Source organism: Pteropus medius, unplaced genomic scaffold (assembly GCF_902729225.1).
Source record: "Pteropus medius unplaced genomic scaffold, Ma_sr-lr_union100, whole genome shotgun sequence".
In the NCBI taxonomy this organism is placed as follows: domain Eukaryota; kingdom Metazoa; phylum Chordata; class Mammalia; order Chiroptera; family Pteropodidae; genus Pteropus; species Pteropus medius.
Window position 1 is genome coordinate 10,629,837 of NW_024342473.1, and position 12,918 is coordinate 10,642,754.

At 51.2% G+C, this 12,918-nt stretch overlaps 1 protein-coding gene across 1 annotated transcript in view; it reads left to right on the forward strand.

Annotated features, from left to right (window-relative positions):
* The window catches only part of ITGA11 (integrin subunit alpha 11), a 112,375-nt gene that overhangs the window by 69,370 nt on the left and 30,087 nt on the right, over nt 1-12,918 (forward strand). The window contains exons 8-12 of the mRNA XM_039865549.1: nt 1,630-1,774; nt 2,258-2,423; nt 3,783-3,853; nt 9,540-9,684; nt 11,519-11,667. Of these exons, the coding sequence (XP_039721483.1) occupies nt 1,630-1,774; nt 2,258-2,423; nt 3,783-3,853; nt 9,540-9,684; nt 11,519-11,667 (676 nt within the window). The remainder of the gene's footprint in view (nt 1-1,629; nt 1,775-2,257; nt 2,424-3,782; nt 3,854-9,539; nt 9,685-11,518; nt 11,668-12,918) is intronic.

Genomic DNA, 12,918 nt, shown 5'->3' on the forward strand with positions numbered 1-12,918 from the left:
TCTGATTTACAAAGAAACAAATCCAAGACTTTTGCACAATATAAAATCACAATTTTAAATCTAATGATTCACGCCAATATTTACCCTATTACAGATTGGTACAGATATTCATACTATTCCACTATATGAAAATACGATCCTAAAATGGTTCTTGCCTCCATACGTAATAAAAACTGTTTTTCCCCTGCCATATATTTTCACGTGAAGTTTTGTCCTAGGGTCTGGCCCTCTAACGAGGTCATAGAAGCATCTAGAATCGCCTTGGAGGGACTAGCAGAGTGCTCCCTCCACTGGGTTGGACTTAAGCCCGAAATCTGCTCTAGTCACATCAAGTGTGCCTCTGCCCTGCTTCGGTCCACAACTCATACTAAAGTTAGAGGGTTTTTTTTTTTTTACGTCAGCATATCCAGAATACCGTAGAACTGCTAAGAGAATAGCAGATGGTCTGTTTCTCTTAACTGGTAGCTGGAACATGCTCTGAACTAATTTATTCCAAGTTTTGTGAATTCCTCAACATCTACATCACACACTTCAGCTCATCAGCTTTCCGTGTAACAAGAGATCCCTCTGGTTACCAAAGCTTTGGAGCTTAGAGACCGGCTTCCACCTGGCCTTGTGCAACTTAAAACTGTGGGTCAGACCCATGGGGAATCACTGCGGAGTCTGAGAGTAACATTTATTTTTAGATCTTTATTGGAAAATTTACCTGCTGGGCCAGACTCTTGGGCCAAACCGTGTCTGTCCTTCCCAGAATCTCGTGGTCTAAAGGAGGACTGGCCACAGGGGCACCAAGAGCCAGCGACGGTTCAGGAGCCAGTTTTCCATGCTTCATAGTTGGGTTGCCAGCTGCAGGAGCCTTTCGGCAACATCCAGGGTCAGCATGCCAGCCCCCAGCCTCGCCCCATCTCCTGGCTCGATCGCCCAAGAGGCAGGCCAAGCGCCTATTCCTGGCACTGAAAACAAAATAAAAAGTGAGAAAGAGGAATATTTGTCATAGAATTTGATATTTAATTGTTCTCAAAATGGAGTCAAAGTTGTCCTTGTGGGAGAAATCAGAACTTCGTCAAGCTTCGTCACTCGGATTTTATGGATTAGTGTTCTTTGGGTGTTAAATTACTCTGACATGGCATCTTTTTAGTATTTAGAGAAGTAGTTCTCAACTCTGGTGTTCATTAGAACTTTTGAAAAATATTGATGTCCAGGCTCCACCCAGAGATTCTGATTTTGAGTCTGGGTGGGGCCTGGGCAGCACTTTTTTTTAAACTCCCCAGGTGATTCTAATATGCAGCCGGGTTTTTGAACATTGATTTAGGGCCTCTGAAGGTCTCCATCTGACCCTGAACTCCCTCCCCAGGCCCACCGCATCCCTTCTGCTTGCCCAAAATGGCATCATTGAGACCCTAAAAAGGCTTTTTAAAGTCAGTTTTTAAAGACAAGCAGATACAAGATTTATTTGAATAGTCTCGACTCAACCCAGCTAATTCTGTGGTTCAAGGTCCTAACACCTGTTGGGTTGCTGGAGATGGAGGGGCTGGCCCTGGTGTCTGTGGCTGCCCCCTCTAAGGGAACACTGGGGGCTGCCCCATCCCCACCTCCCTCTTGTGACCTCCCCTTGTGTTTGGGTTCCAGCTCAGAGGCTTTCCAGAAGGGCGGAAGGAAAGGGGCCAAGAAGGTGATGATTGTCATCACGGATGGGGAGTCCCACGACAGCCCGGACCTGGAGAAGGTGATCCAGCAAAGCGAGAGAGACAACGTGACCAGATACGCTGTGGCTGTGAGTCCTGTCACGCCTGTCCTGCTCTCTGCCCTTGCCCACAGGCTGCCAGCTACCTTGTAGAGGCCTTGCCATCAAACCCCTGGGGACCCCCAGAGGGCATTTTCTGGGCAGTGAACAAGCTATCCAGTCCCTCAGATGGGCTTCTCCTTGCTTCATCCTCCCCTAAAGAGCAAGTTGAGAATCTTCTGTCGGCACTGCCCAGGCCTATCTACAGTTGTGGGGTTTTCCCCCCTGCATTTCTAAGGAGGTTCTAAAACCTCAGAAATCTAGAAACCCATCCAAGCCTCCCGACCCCCAGAACTGTATCTTAAAACAAAGCCTTATCTGGCCCCTACTGGACAGTCTGTTTCAAAATGCAAATGGGACCTCGAGGGCTACTCCTGGCTCTAACTCACCCAGAGGCCCAAGGTCAGGGGCTGCAGGTATGCAGAAAGGTCTGTGCTATGTCCTGGTTTGTCGCCCTGCCCTGTTCCCTGGCAGGTCCTGGGCTACTACAACCGCAGGGGGATCAATCCAGAAGCTTTTCTAAATGAGATCAAATACATCGCCAGTGACCCCGATGATAAGCACTTCTTCAACGTAACCGATGAGGCAGCCCTGAAGGACATTGTTGATGCCCTCGGGGACAGGATTTTCAGCTTGGAAGGTGAGCGATGCATACCCTGAGGGATCCACGCTCCTGGGTTCACGCCAGGCAAAGTCCCCGGAGTGGGATCCAACCCTGCAGAATGGAATGGTTTAGCAGGAGTCCTCCCTTCATGTTAAATGCCAACACTTGAGTTACTGTGCTGAATGTGAGGCTGTGCACTTTACAAACAGCCCCAGGAGGTGTTTTTATGGATCGCCTCCTCCTTTTACCACTGAAGAAGCTGAAGCTCAAAGGAGCTGAGTAACTTGCCAAAGCACCCACAGTTTGGGAGAGAGTTGGGGTTTGAACGAGGGTAGCCAGGTTTAACAAATATAAAATACAATATCTGTGGCAGACTTCTACTAAAAAATGATTCGTCGTTTGTCTGAAATTCAATAACTGAGTCTCCTGTATTTTATCTGGCAACCCCAGTTTGAACCCAGCTGGACTGACTCCACAGTCTGAAAAACTTCATCACTGCCTCCCACTCCACCAAAAGTACTTTTTGCAGGGTTTCTTCAGATCGCCTCTTTGTATGACTTAAACTCCAGTTTTGACTTGCCCAGAACTCATTTACACCATAGATTGCTATGGGGGGCCCTTTTTGTACTGGCTTTGCTATATGGAAGGTTTATCAGGAGGTAGAAGGCAGCGTCCCAAGCCTGTACACTCTGCAGCTTGACAGTAGAACTGATAAGCTACAGACAGACACACGAAAAGAGACAAAAATGGCCCTCATAAACAAGGATAAAAGAATAGAAAGTGTGAACCTGAGTTTTGATACTCACACTAGAACTTAAATATCCAAATCAGTGTGTTTCTCCTCAAAATGGCCGCCTTTGGTGACAAGAACGTTAGCTTCAATGACAAGTTCAGAGGAGCCATCTGTGGGCTTCCTTCAGCACACACGGGTTTCTTGAGCAAATCTGTGGTGGTGACAAGTCTCTCTCCTGGAGGTCGATTTGATGTTTGGGAATCATCTAGAGGCATCTGGAACCAAATCTGGTGAATAGTAGGAATGAACAAAGTAGGAACTTCTATTTCTTGCCCCAAACTATTTCTTTCCATTCACTTTTCTTGATCCTTCCCTATTTTGACTGTCTTATGGTATATACACCCTGTGATATAAGTCGTCCCAAGCCTTCTCCAGCAGGAAGTCGGCCAATAATAATAAACCCATATGATTACCTGGAAGGTGCTTGGTTCCTCCCTTGCAGGGTGCCCCTGGGGGCAGACAAGGCTGAGCTTAGACTTGGGGCCCCTCTCACATCCCTGAAGGTACCCCCTGGGTAACAGGTGCTGTGGGTTGAGCTGCAAGTGTGTGTGGCACTAAGCAATCAGGCATGAAGCTGACCTCTTTCTGTCCCTCTGTTTTAGGCACCAACAAGAACGAAACCTCCTTTGGTCTGGAGATGTCACAGACAGGCTTCTCCTCTCACGTGGTGGAGGTACAGACATGTTCAGAGCCGTCCTGCCACATACTCAGCACTTTGGGTCGTCATCCTGCCTTCCCGGGCTGTCTTCTATTTCTCTTTCTCTCTTTTTTGGGGTCCTCTGCCTCCCGCCTTCTGTGGCTGGAAGAGGGAAGTCGAGGTCTACAACTCATAAGTTGTCTCACCCTCCCTGAGCAAGGTGCTGATGGGGATGTTTCTCCCGGGACCAAGGGTCCCGTTTAGTCCACAGAACCTTGTGCAAAATCTAGGTCAACATGGCAAAGCCATGGGCACATGCTCTAATAGTGCCCATGCGTGACCAAGAGAGGCTTGTGCATGCAGGGTCACGGCCCTGCATCTATGACACATCTAGATGTGTCAGATGTGCTCCTACAGGTGGCCCACGTGGGCTACCTCTTGGTGGGAACTCAGTGTCAGATTGCATAGATCCCAAACTGCAAGTTGTATCTGGGGCTCTGTCATAGGCCCAGAGCCTCAGGCTATCAGTCACCCTCTACACACCTCGCCTGGTTCTGATTCACAAGCTGGGGCTGAAACCTCACAGGATTGCCAGAGAAGCAGATGAGGCGATACCTGTGAAATGCTTTACAAACTGTTTAGGTATAAGCCCTGCCTGGGACCATGTGCAAGGGAGTACCATGTGGGGAGAGCCCGGATGTGTTGGCATCAGCACGATCCCCATGGACATGCATGAAACAGACACGTATGCGAGGTGCGTAAGCGTGTCTTCCCAGGCTGGTTGCCCGTCCCGCACTGCAGCCCATACATCCCCCAACACTAAAAGTTGACAGAAGGAAGTAGTTTCATTAGAGTGGATCTCTCCACACAAAGACCTCGGTGACTCACCTGTGATAAGAGATCATTTTTCCTGTAACCTTCACATGGTGATTAATACCCTCCTGCCTCTTCATCCTGTGCCTTTCCCACAGGCCCTCCTGGGTTGCGACTGGATAGCAAAGGCTATTGGCTATTATCGAAGGTTCTCAGCTGTTGAAGCCTTAGAGCTACAATCTTTCCTAAGAGTTTTACATTTGAACTAGTTTTGCATATCTGATTCCATCGAAAGTGAGAGAAACTAACCTATAATGGTGAAATGAGGGCTTGAGACCTAAAGGCTGTGATCCTTTTCTGAGCCTCCATAGCCCTAAAGGGTAGAGTCCTCCCCCTGCCAGCTAGGGCAGGCAGTAAGGGCTGTCTGTGGGCCCTCCCGTGAGGCCAGGACATGGCAGCCAAGATCGGCCAGCATGCTGTTCAAGATTGTTTGCAAGTTGATTCCTGGTGGCAGGAACCATTTCTGGCTCACTAGGGTCCTCCTAAGCCCAACCCCATGTCCTCAGGCTGTGCCCTGGTGCCCAGCATCTCACTCCCGGGCCTCATTCCCGGGAACTCTGGGCAGAGGCACTAACTCTCTGATCTGGAATGAGCAGTCAAGTGCAGTGTGCTCCTGCCCCCACACCCCGGCTTCCAGCAGCACATACAGGCTAGGGGCTCCTCTCCACAAAATGTCGAGGGCCCGTTTTTGGGTCTTTCTTGCCCCATCCTTCCTCAGACTCCACTTTGAGCTTGTTGAAAACACATCTTCTAATGCCAGAATCCAAGCAACTTGTTAAAGCATAATCCAGCCTCTTAATGATTATATTTTCCTTAGAAAGGGCCTTTGGGAAGAGTCCTACCCTTCTAAAGTCACTCTGACAGTGGACACACGGGCACTAGGGAGCCACTAGGGGAGAGCCCGGGGGAGGAGGGTAGTGCTCAGAGCCCTCTAGGTAATCTCCCTGCACACCAGCGCACAGGACCAGCAGTGACCACCTCCACCGCCTCCACAGTCCTGCCTCTCCAGTATCAAGGAGAATCGCTAGCATCTGATATTCTAATTTCATTACTTCTGGGCAATAGGAAAGCACTGCCTGGCTGTGTGATCTGGGACAAATTAACCTCTCTAAACCTCAGTCTTTGAGTAGATGTCTGAAAAATATTTGTGGAATTGAATCTTGAGGCTTGGAACTGAAGTGTTCATTTTGAGACTTACTAATAAGTCAAGGCAGGTTTTCTTAAAATTCTTTCCTAACTCCGCTATGTACCTACTCCCTCCCTCAGTTGGTCTGTCTTTGCCTCTGTCAGAGCACTTCTCACGAGCTGCTCTAAAGGCTCACCTGCAGCACCAGCTTGACTGTGAGATCTGATTCTTTGACTCCTGCCTCCTGAAAGTGCTTTCTGAATGAATTAATGAATGAGAAGGACTACTAAGCACCAAGTCCTAATCATCTGCCAAGCACCCTGCCAAGAATTAAAAATATTAATTCTCACAACAAAACAGCTGAGGAACCTGAGGGTCAGAGAGAAAGAAACTTACTCGAGATCACATAGCTGGATGCTTCGGAGGTGAAACTGGATCGGAATGTCTGTCCAGACCAGGGATGCTCAGCCTCGGCCCTATTGACGATGCAGGCTGGATACTTCTTTGCCATGGGGCTGTCTTGTTCACTGTAAGGTTCAGCAGCATCCCCAGCCTCCACCCACCAGATGCCATAGCAATCCCAACACCACCCGCAGCTGTGACAACCAAAACTGTGTCCAGACATTGCCAAATATTGCCTGGGAGGCTAAACAACCCCCAGTTGGGCACAACGGCCCTAGACTACACTGCTTCTAATGCCTGGGGTGTGGCCCGACCGTGGCTGGAACACAGAGCTTAGTGGGGAATATGGTCACAAGCCCCAGGAGCACTCAGCTCGGCCGGGGTGGCGAGAGTGCTGCAGAGGCCATGTTGGGGCAGCTTAATGCTGAGCTGGCAGGATCTGACGGTGGGTGCTACGCTCAGGTGAGTTTGGGTATAGGTTGTCCTCAAGGAAGGCACATACTTGGCCTCAGACCTTCTGAGGGCCACCAAGTCTACATTCTCATTTCTGCACTGAGCACCAGGAAAGTCAGCTTGTGCCAAGGGTCCATCTGTGCAAGGCCACCCAGGCACACCCTGGTAATATTTGGAGGGAGCCCTGGTGGCCTGGTAAGAAAGGAGGTCATAAATCAGGAAGCCGGTGCCAGGCCTGGAGCATGAGACTCAGCTCTTCCCCAGAATGTCCTGCTGTTTGTTTTCCAGCTGGGCCTACATGCCTGACTTCCTCTGTCAAGACTTTGGCCCCACCCTTCTAGATCTTTTCCAACTCAAAATGTCCAAGCTCCCCTAGTCGAGAAAAGATTGTGACTTAATGAAGTTTGCTCTGGTGGCCTTCACATGCTTTCTCAGCCAGCCCTCTCCTCACAGCGCACCCTGTCCTCAGTGGGGCTTTCTCTCCCTGGCCCCCAACAGACCCCTCTCAGGAAAGGTCCTCCCACCGGGAGCACAGACCTGCAGCAGCTACCAAAATAAAATGGCATAAAGGTGAGGGCCTGCTAGCTCTCACCATGCCCAACACTGCCAAATCCAGAAGCCCCAGTGGAATGCTCCAGCCCCACCCACGGTCAGTGGACATCAGATCCTCCCAGATGAATCCCAGGCACCTGGGTTGAGCCGGCCCTTCTCTATACATCGCAGAAGCTTCCGGTCCTCTACAAAGCCAAAATTCATTTCAAAGGCCTCTCTGTGAAGCAGAGAAGCCTGGTCTGCAGTTGCAGACTTGAACTTAGCAGGCAGAGGGAGGGAGGAAAGGAAGAGAGAGAAGTGAAGCCCAAACCTTGCGCCCCTCCCAGAGGAGGCTCTGATGGAAAATCGGAAGCAGAATCCAGAGGCTTCCAGCAAGCAGACGGCTATTTTCTCCTCTCCTCAACTCACCTCCCTGATTCAAGTCCCAGCCCTGCCTCTGACTTGCTGTGTGATCTTGGGCAAGTCCCTTTCTCTCTCTGAACCTTGGATGTCCATTTGTAAAGTGCAGATAATGAGCTGGCCTCATGCAAATGGGTGACTGGATGAGAAAGCGTTCCACAAAGAATGGAGCACACCCCAAGTTTGGGAATGTTGGTGGTAACTTTGTGGGCAGAGAGTCCTTGAGGCCCCGGCAGACGGTCAGACTTCCCCCCTGGCTGTGGCTCGAATGGAACAGGAGGCAGAAAGGTAATCCGAAGCAGGACATTAAACACAACCAAGCACATCTCCCAAGACCAACGTACTTACAGTCGTGAAACACTGTCTGAACAATCAGTTCTACATCCAGAATAGTAGGATTTTTAACCTTTTGGTAAGATCGGCGTTACTCTTTAAAGTGACACCTTGGAAATTAGAAAAGGAAGTTCGGTTTAAGGTTCACAATCTTGCCCCCTCCACCGCCACCAATGACACTAGTGCAGGGGGGACCCTGCCTCTATGTTTAGTTGGCTCCGATTGTCTCAAGGCCGGAATCACATTTTTCTATCTGCACCGTTGCTTTGGGAGCGAGGGGAGAATGAATGCCTTGGGCCCCAACTGGTGGGGGAACCTCAAATCTAGACAATCAGCTGGGCTTAGGGAGGCTCAGTGGGAGAGAGAGGTGACTTTCACCAGCTAGGGCTTTAACAGCCCAAAGCTGGGGTACAGTCTGCTTCCCCACCCTTCGGACTATAATCACCAAGGTAGCCCAAGAAATGGCCCCTCCCTGCTTCCACCTCCCACCTCATTGTCCCTACTCTTGTTCTTCTAAGTGCCTGCTGTTTGTCTTCTGCACCCACTGTTTACATGGATTGTTTAAGGAGATGGGATGGTGGTGGATAGGGTACAGAGGCAGTCCTTGGGAAACAACCCTAGAGTCAGCAACATGGAGACTTCCCCTCCAGGAGCCAGCACATCTTGTCTTCCTGCCCAAGAATTACAGCTTCCACTTACCCTATAGCTAAAGACAAGCTCTGTCCTTGGGCTGTTAGTTGTCACAGATGTGGCCCTGGCTCCTCTGTCCAGCCTCATCTTGAGACACGCTTCCCCCCTCACTCAGTGTTCCAGACCCATCAAATAGCATTTAGGTTCTTGAAACCAAAGGCTCTAAACGCTTCCGGCCTCAGGGTTTTGCATGAGCTGTCCTGCCCGCTCCAAGTGTCTGGGTAAGCATCACTTATTCAAAAACGCTTTTCTTGACCACCCCCACCCCCACCCTGTCTCAATCTAAATTAAATCTCATAATGACACTTATCATATCCTTCATCACATTTATCACAGTTTGCAACTATTACAATTCTTCGCATATTTGTTTAGGATCTTTGAGCTCTGTGAGGACAATATCCCCAGCACCAAGCAGGTATCTGGCACAAAGTAGACGCTCACTGAATTTTCACTGAAAAAAAAAAAAAGAAATAGGATTTACACACGAGGGAACAACTCAGACAGTGCAAAGGAATGTGGAAGAGGGCTGAGTGCAGGAGCACAGCTTGAAGGAATGTCAGAAGGGAGGGACAGTGACCAGAGATTTCCTGAAGAGGTTCTGAAGCCCAAAGAGGAATGGAGGTTTTAGAGTTTCTTTCTAGAACATTCTTTCTTTCCTAAGATTCCAATCTTGGGATCGGCTTGACCCATTTCGTGCTAATGATGGGTTGGGGCAAAAAGGTCCTTGATGTATTTAAAAGCCAAGAATCCTGACTGGAAGTTTGGCCATTAAATAAGGAATCCGGGAGGTGCCCAGGGTGCCTGGCGGATGCTTCGTGGTGCGGGATCTGGCGCGGCTTCCCAGAGAGGGCCCCAGGGAACACGAGTTGATGTGTGTCCTCTCTCCAATGTCAGGACGGGATTCTGCTGGGTGCCGTCGGTGCCTATGACTGGAATGGAGCTGTGCTAAAGGAGACCACGGGCGGGAAGGTCATTCCTCTCCGAGAGTCCTACCTAAAGGAATTCCCCGAGGAGCTCAAGAACCACGGCGCATACCTAGGTGAGAGCCAAGCGGGGCGGCTGATGGGCGGTGAGTGAAGAGGGGACCCCGGGGAGCCAGAACCCGCCTGCACATGACGCGCGGGGTCTGTCTGTGAGCCTTCTCTGCTGATCTGAGCATGGATCAGGGTCTCTGCTTCTTCAGCCTAGTGTCCACCGTGCCCAGCACCCTGCCCGGCGCATAATAAGCTCTCAGTAAGTAGATAGAATAAGTCACAAGCCATGCACCCGCACCTTAAATGAGCTCCAGTGGTTGCTTCTAGACGCTCCCCCTCCTCCCAGAAAGCCCTGGTGAGTAGAAGGACCCAGGCTGAAGGACCCTCATGAAGCCCAACTGTCTGGCCTTAACCAGTCACCACCTTGGGTGGGGACCCCGAGGGAGTGCCTTCTCTCCTCCTCCTCCTTCTAGGGCTCATTCAGTGAGGGCAGTATCTGGGGTCTCTGGAAGAGTTCTCCCTACATGCCCCAAGGAAAGGGGGATTTGGGGGAGGGAAACTGGGAGGCCAGGCTCCCACCTTCACACTGAGGAAGCTGTATGGACTTCTGGCCACGGATCCTCTTGTCAAGACTTCAGGGAGGCTCGTTCAGCTTTCAGGGTGGCCCCATCTGCTAGCCAAAGAGCCACATGGGAACTGAAGCCATAGCCAACAGACTGTTGAAAGCAGGAAGTTCTCATTGCTGCTCAGAGCCTTGAGAATCAGCTCACGCCTGCCCCCGGCACATTTGGCCCCCAAGCCTCTCCCACCACCACTCTCCCTCCTTCTGACGAAGCCCAAAAGCCCAGGGCCAATTGAGAACATTTCCAGTAGTAACACTGAGGGCTCAGCACAGAAGAAACCTCTGCTCCACAGTGCAAGGCTAAACTCACCCTAACCTCATGTATTTATGGTCGTACTTAATATACAGCCGCATTAGCCACCCCCATGCGATGTCCTGGCCTTTACTGACCTTTCAAGCCCTGTTTCCCAAAACACACCTCCAAGAGTCAAAAACGTTGTGTCTGGAACTGTAGTAGGCCACCCTACTGCACCCATGCTCCCAGCCACTGAATCGGGTCGACCCTCTGTGCATCCTGTGGCCAGCCACTCCAGAACTGCCAAGAGGCCTGACACCCATCTGAAAACTCAGATCGGTGTCCGAGGTTGTCTGACAGAAAGCAGAACTCTTGGCTTTGCACACCTGCTGGGGCCCCGCTTTCAGGAGAGCTACCTGAAGGTGCTACATGTTCACATCCCAGAGCTGGGCACGCAACTCAAGAGTCACAGTGATCAGGCAACACCATCCTCAGGACACAGATTGGCACCTTTCCAAAGAGCTCCTGGGTCTCCATTTCTTCCTCTTTTGCATGGCATGTGTGTGGACTGAGAGGAGCCTGAGGAGCTCCCTCCTTTGAGTCTGCAAAGCTTTGGGGTTGCAAGAATCCCTAAGATCTTTACACCTGCACGGCCAACACTAGTTGGCTTAGCAGGAGTTCATGGTAATGAAGAGGATACTGGTTGTTTCCCGAGAGACAATTGAGAGACAAGCCTGCTCAATGTAAAATGAAATGTGGCAAGGGTTCGCCCTTCTCCCTCCTGCGAGTGAAGGAGAGGATGTGTACATTCCAGGTCAGCTATGCCTTTTAGTGGTCTCGCTTGGCTTCCTTTATTCCCTCCAGCTGGGAGTCAGGTGTCGGCCTGGGAATGACTGCCTTGCGTTATCACATTTGCTCGGCCTGCCCTCAATGCACTCTCTGCACCAACCTGTCCTCTGGCACAGCCGAGCCATGCGTTGGGTCTTTGCAAGGCCTGCCGAGGATGCGGGACCAGCGACCAGCCTGTTTCCTCCTGTGGCAGGGTACACAGTCACATCGGTCGTGTCCTCCAGGCAGGGACGGGTGTACGTGGCTGGAGCCCCCCGTTTCAACCACACAGGCAAAGCCATTCTGTTCACCATGCACAACAACCGGAGCCTCACCATCCACCAGTCCCTGCGGGGCGAGCAGGTAACTAAGGAGGAGGCTGGGCTGGGGTGACAGAGTGGGCAGGACAAATGGAAAAGGCTGAGCCGGAGGGTGGCTGGAGCTCAGCTCTTCACTCTCAGTAGGACTGTCCCAAGACCCACAGACATCCTTCCTGGGTGGGGGACATTACCTTCTTCATACCAGCCTTGGAGCTGGATGGGTCCATCCCCAGAAAGCCAGACCCTGGTCCCTGCCGCAGCATGGAGAAGCCAGAGAATTTGTTCGCCTCCATTTCATGGACCTGTCGTCTCTGGAGCATCCACCCAACCTCTGTTCCTCACCGCCAGCTTCTCTCTGGGCATGTCTAGAGTTCAGGGCTAGAAGCAACATCTAGGCATGGCTTCCCAGCCTGGGCCGCCAGGGTCCCTAGGCACCCTGGAGGAACAGTCATGTTCCTCAAGCCACCTTTATGCTGCCAGAAGTGGGAGGAGTTGTGAGTCCATCTACATGAGGCCCCACGGGTTCACAAAGACATCAGCTTTTTCCTTTTGCCTGGAATGGTAGCAATGCAGAGTGATATAGCTGCCAATGTCGCTGCCCAGCCTGGGCTGTGGTGGGCAACCAGACTGCGCTGCTAACACTCTCGCCCTGCATGGTCATGAATGCAAATCGGAAAGCTGTGATAAGTCACTGGCAGTGAAAAGATCAGAAAACAGCGTTCTGATCCAAGTCATTTCGATAGCTGAGGAAAACTGTGGTCTTGAGAAGCAACATAGCTTTTCCAAGGTTATAGAGTGGATTTATGGCTGGGTCACATTCAGAATCCAGGACTCTTGGTGGGGATCTCTGCCTTATGCCACCTCCTGACCCCCACCAATGCACAAACCAGGCCTCAACTCCTCCTGACTGACAGCATTCAGCATCCATGGCACCCTGAGCCATGATGGACAGGGCACCTTTGGGCCCTGTCCAAAGCCTTATCGTCATTCTCAGCTCACCCTCAGGCTCGCCAGAGCCTGAAAACAGCCCTGTCTCCTGCACTGCCCTTGGCCTGTCACCATGAGGACAAGCTCCTCACTGGGTCTAACCGAAACCTCTCCAGCTGCAGAAAGCCATCATGCGACCATTCCGCTTCCCGTCTCAAGGGCACTGGCGGACTGAGGGCACTGCTCTGCCTCCCAGCCTCTACCCTGCCCACTCACACTTCACCCATAGCCCCTCTTTGGGGAATTCAAGGCTAGACCTTGAGAGGTGGAGGGAATTTGCTGATGAATTTATGACATTTTTACTGCC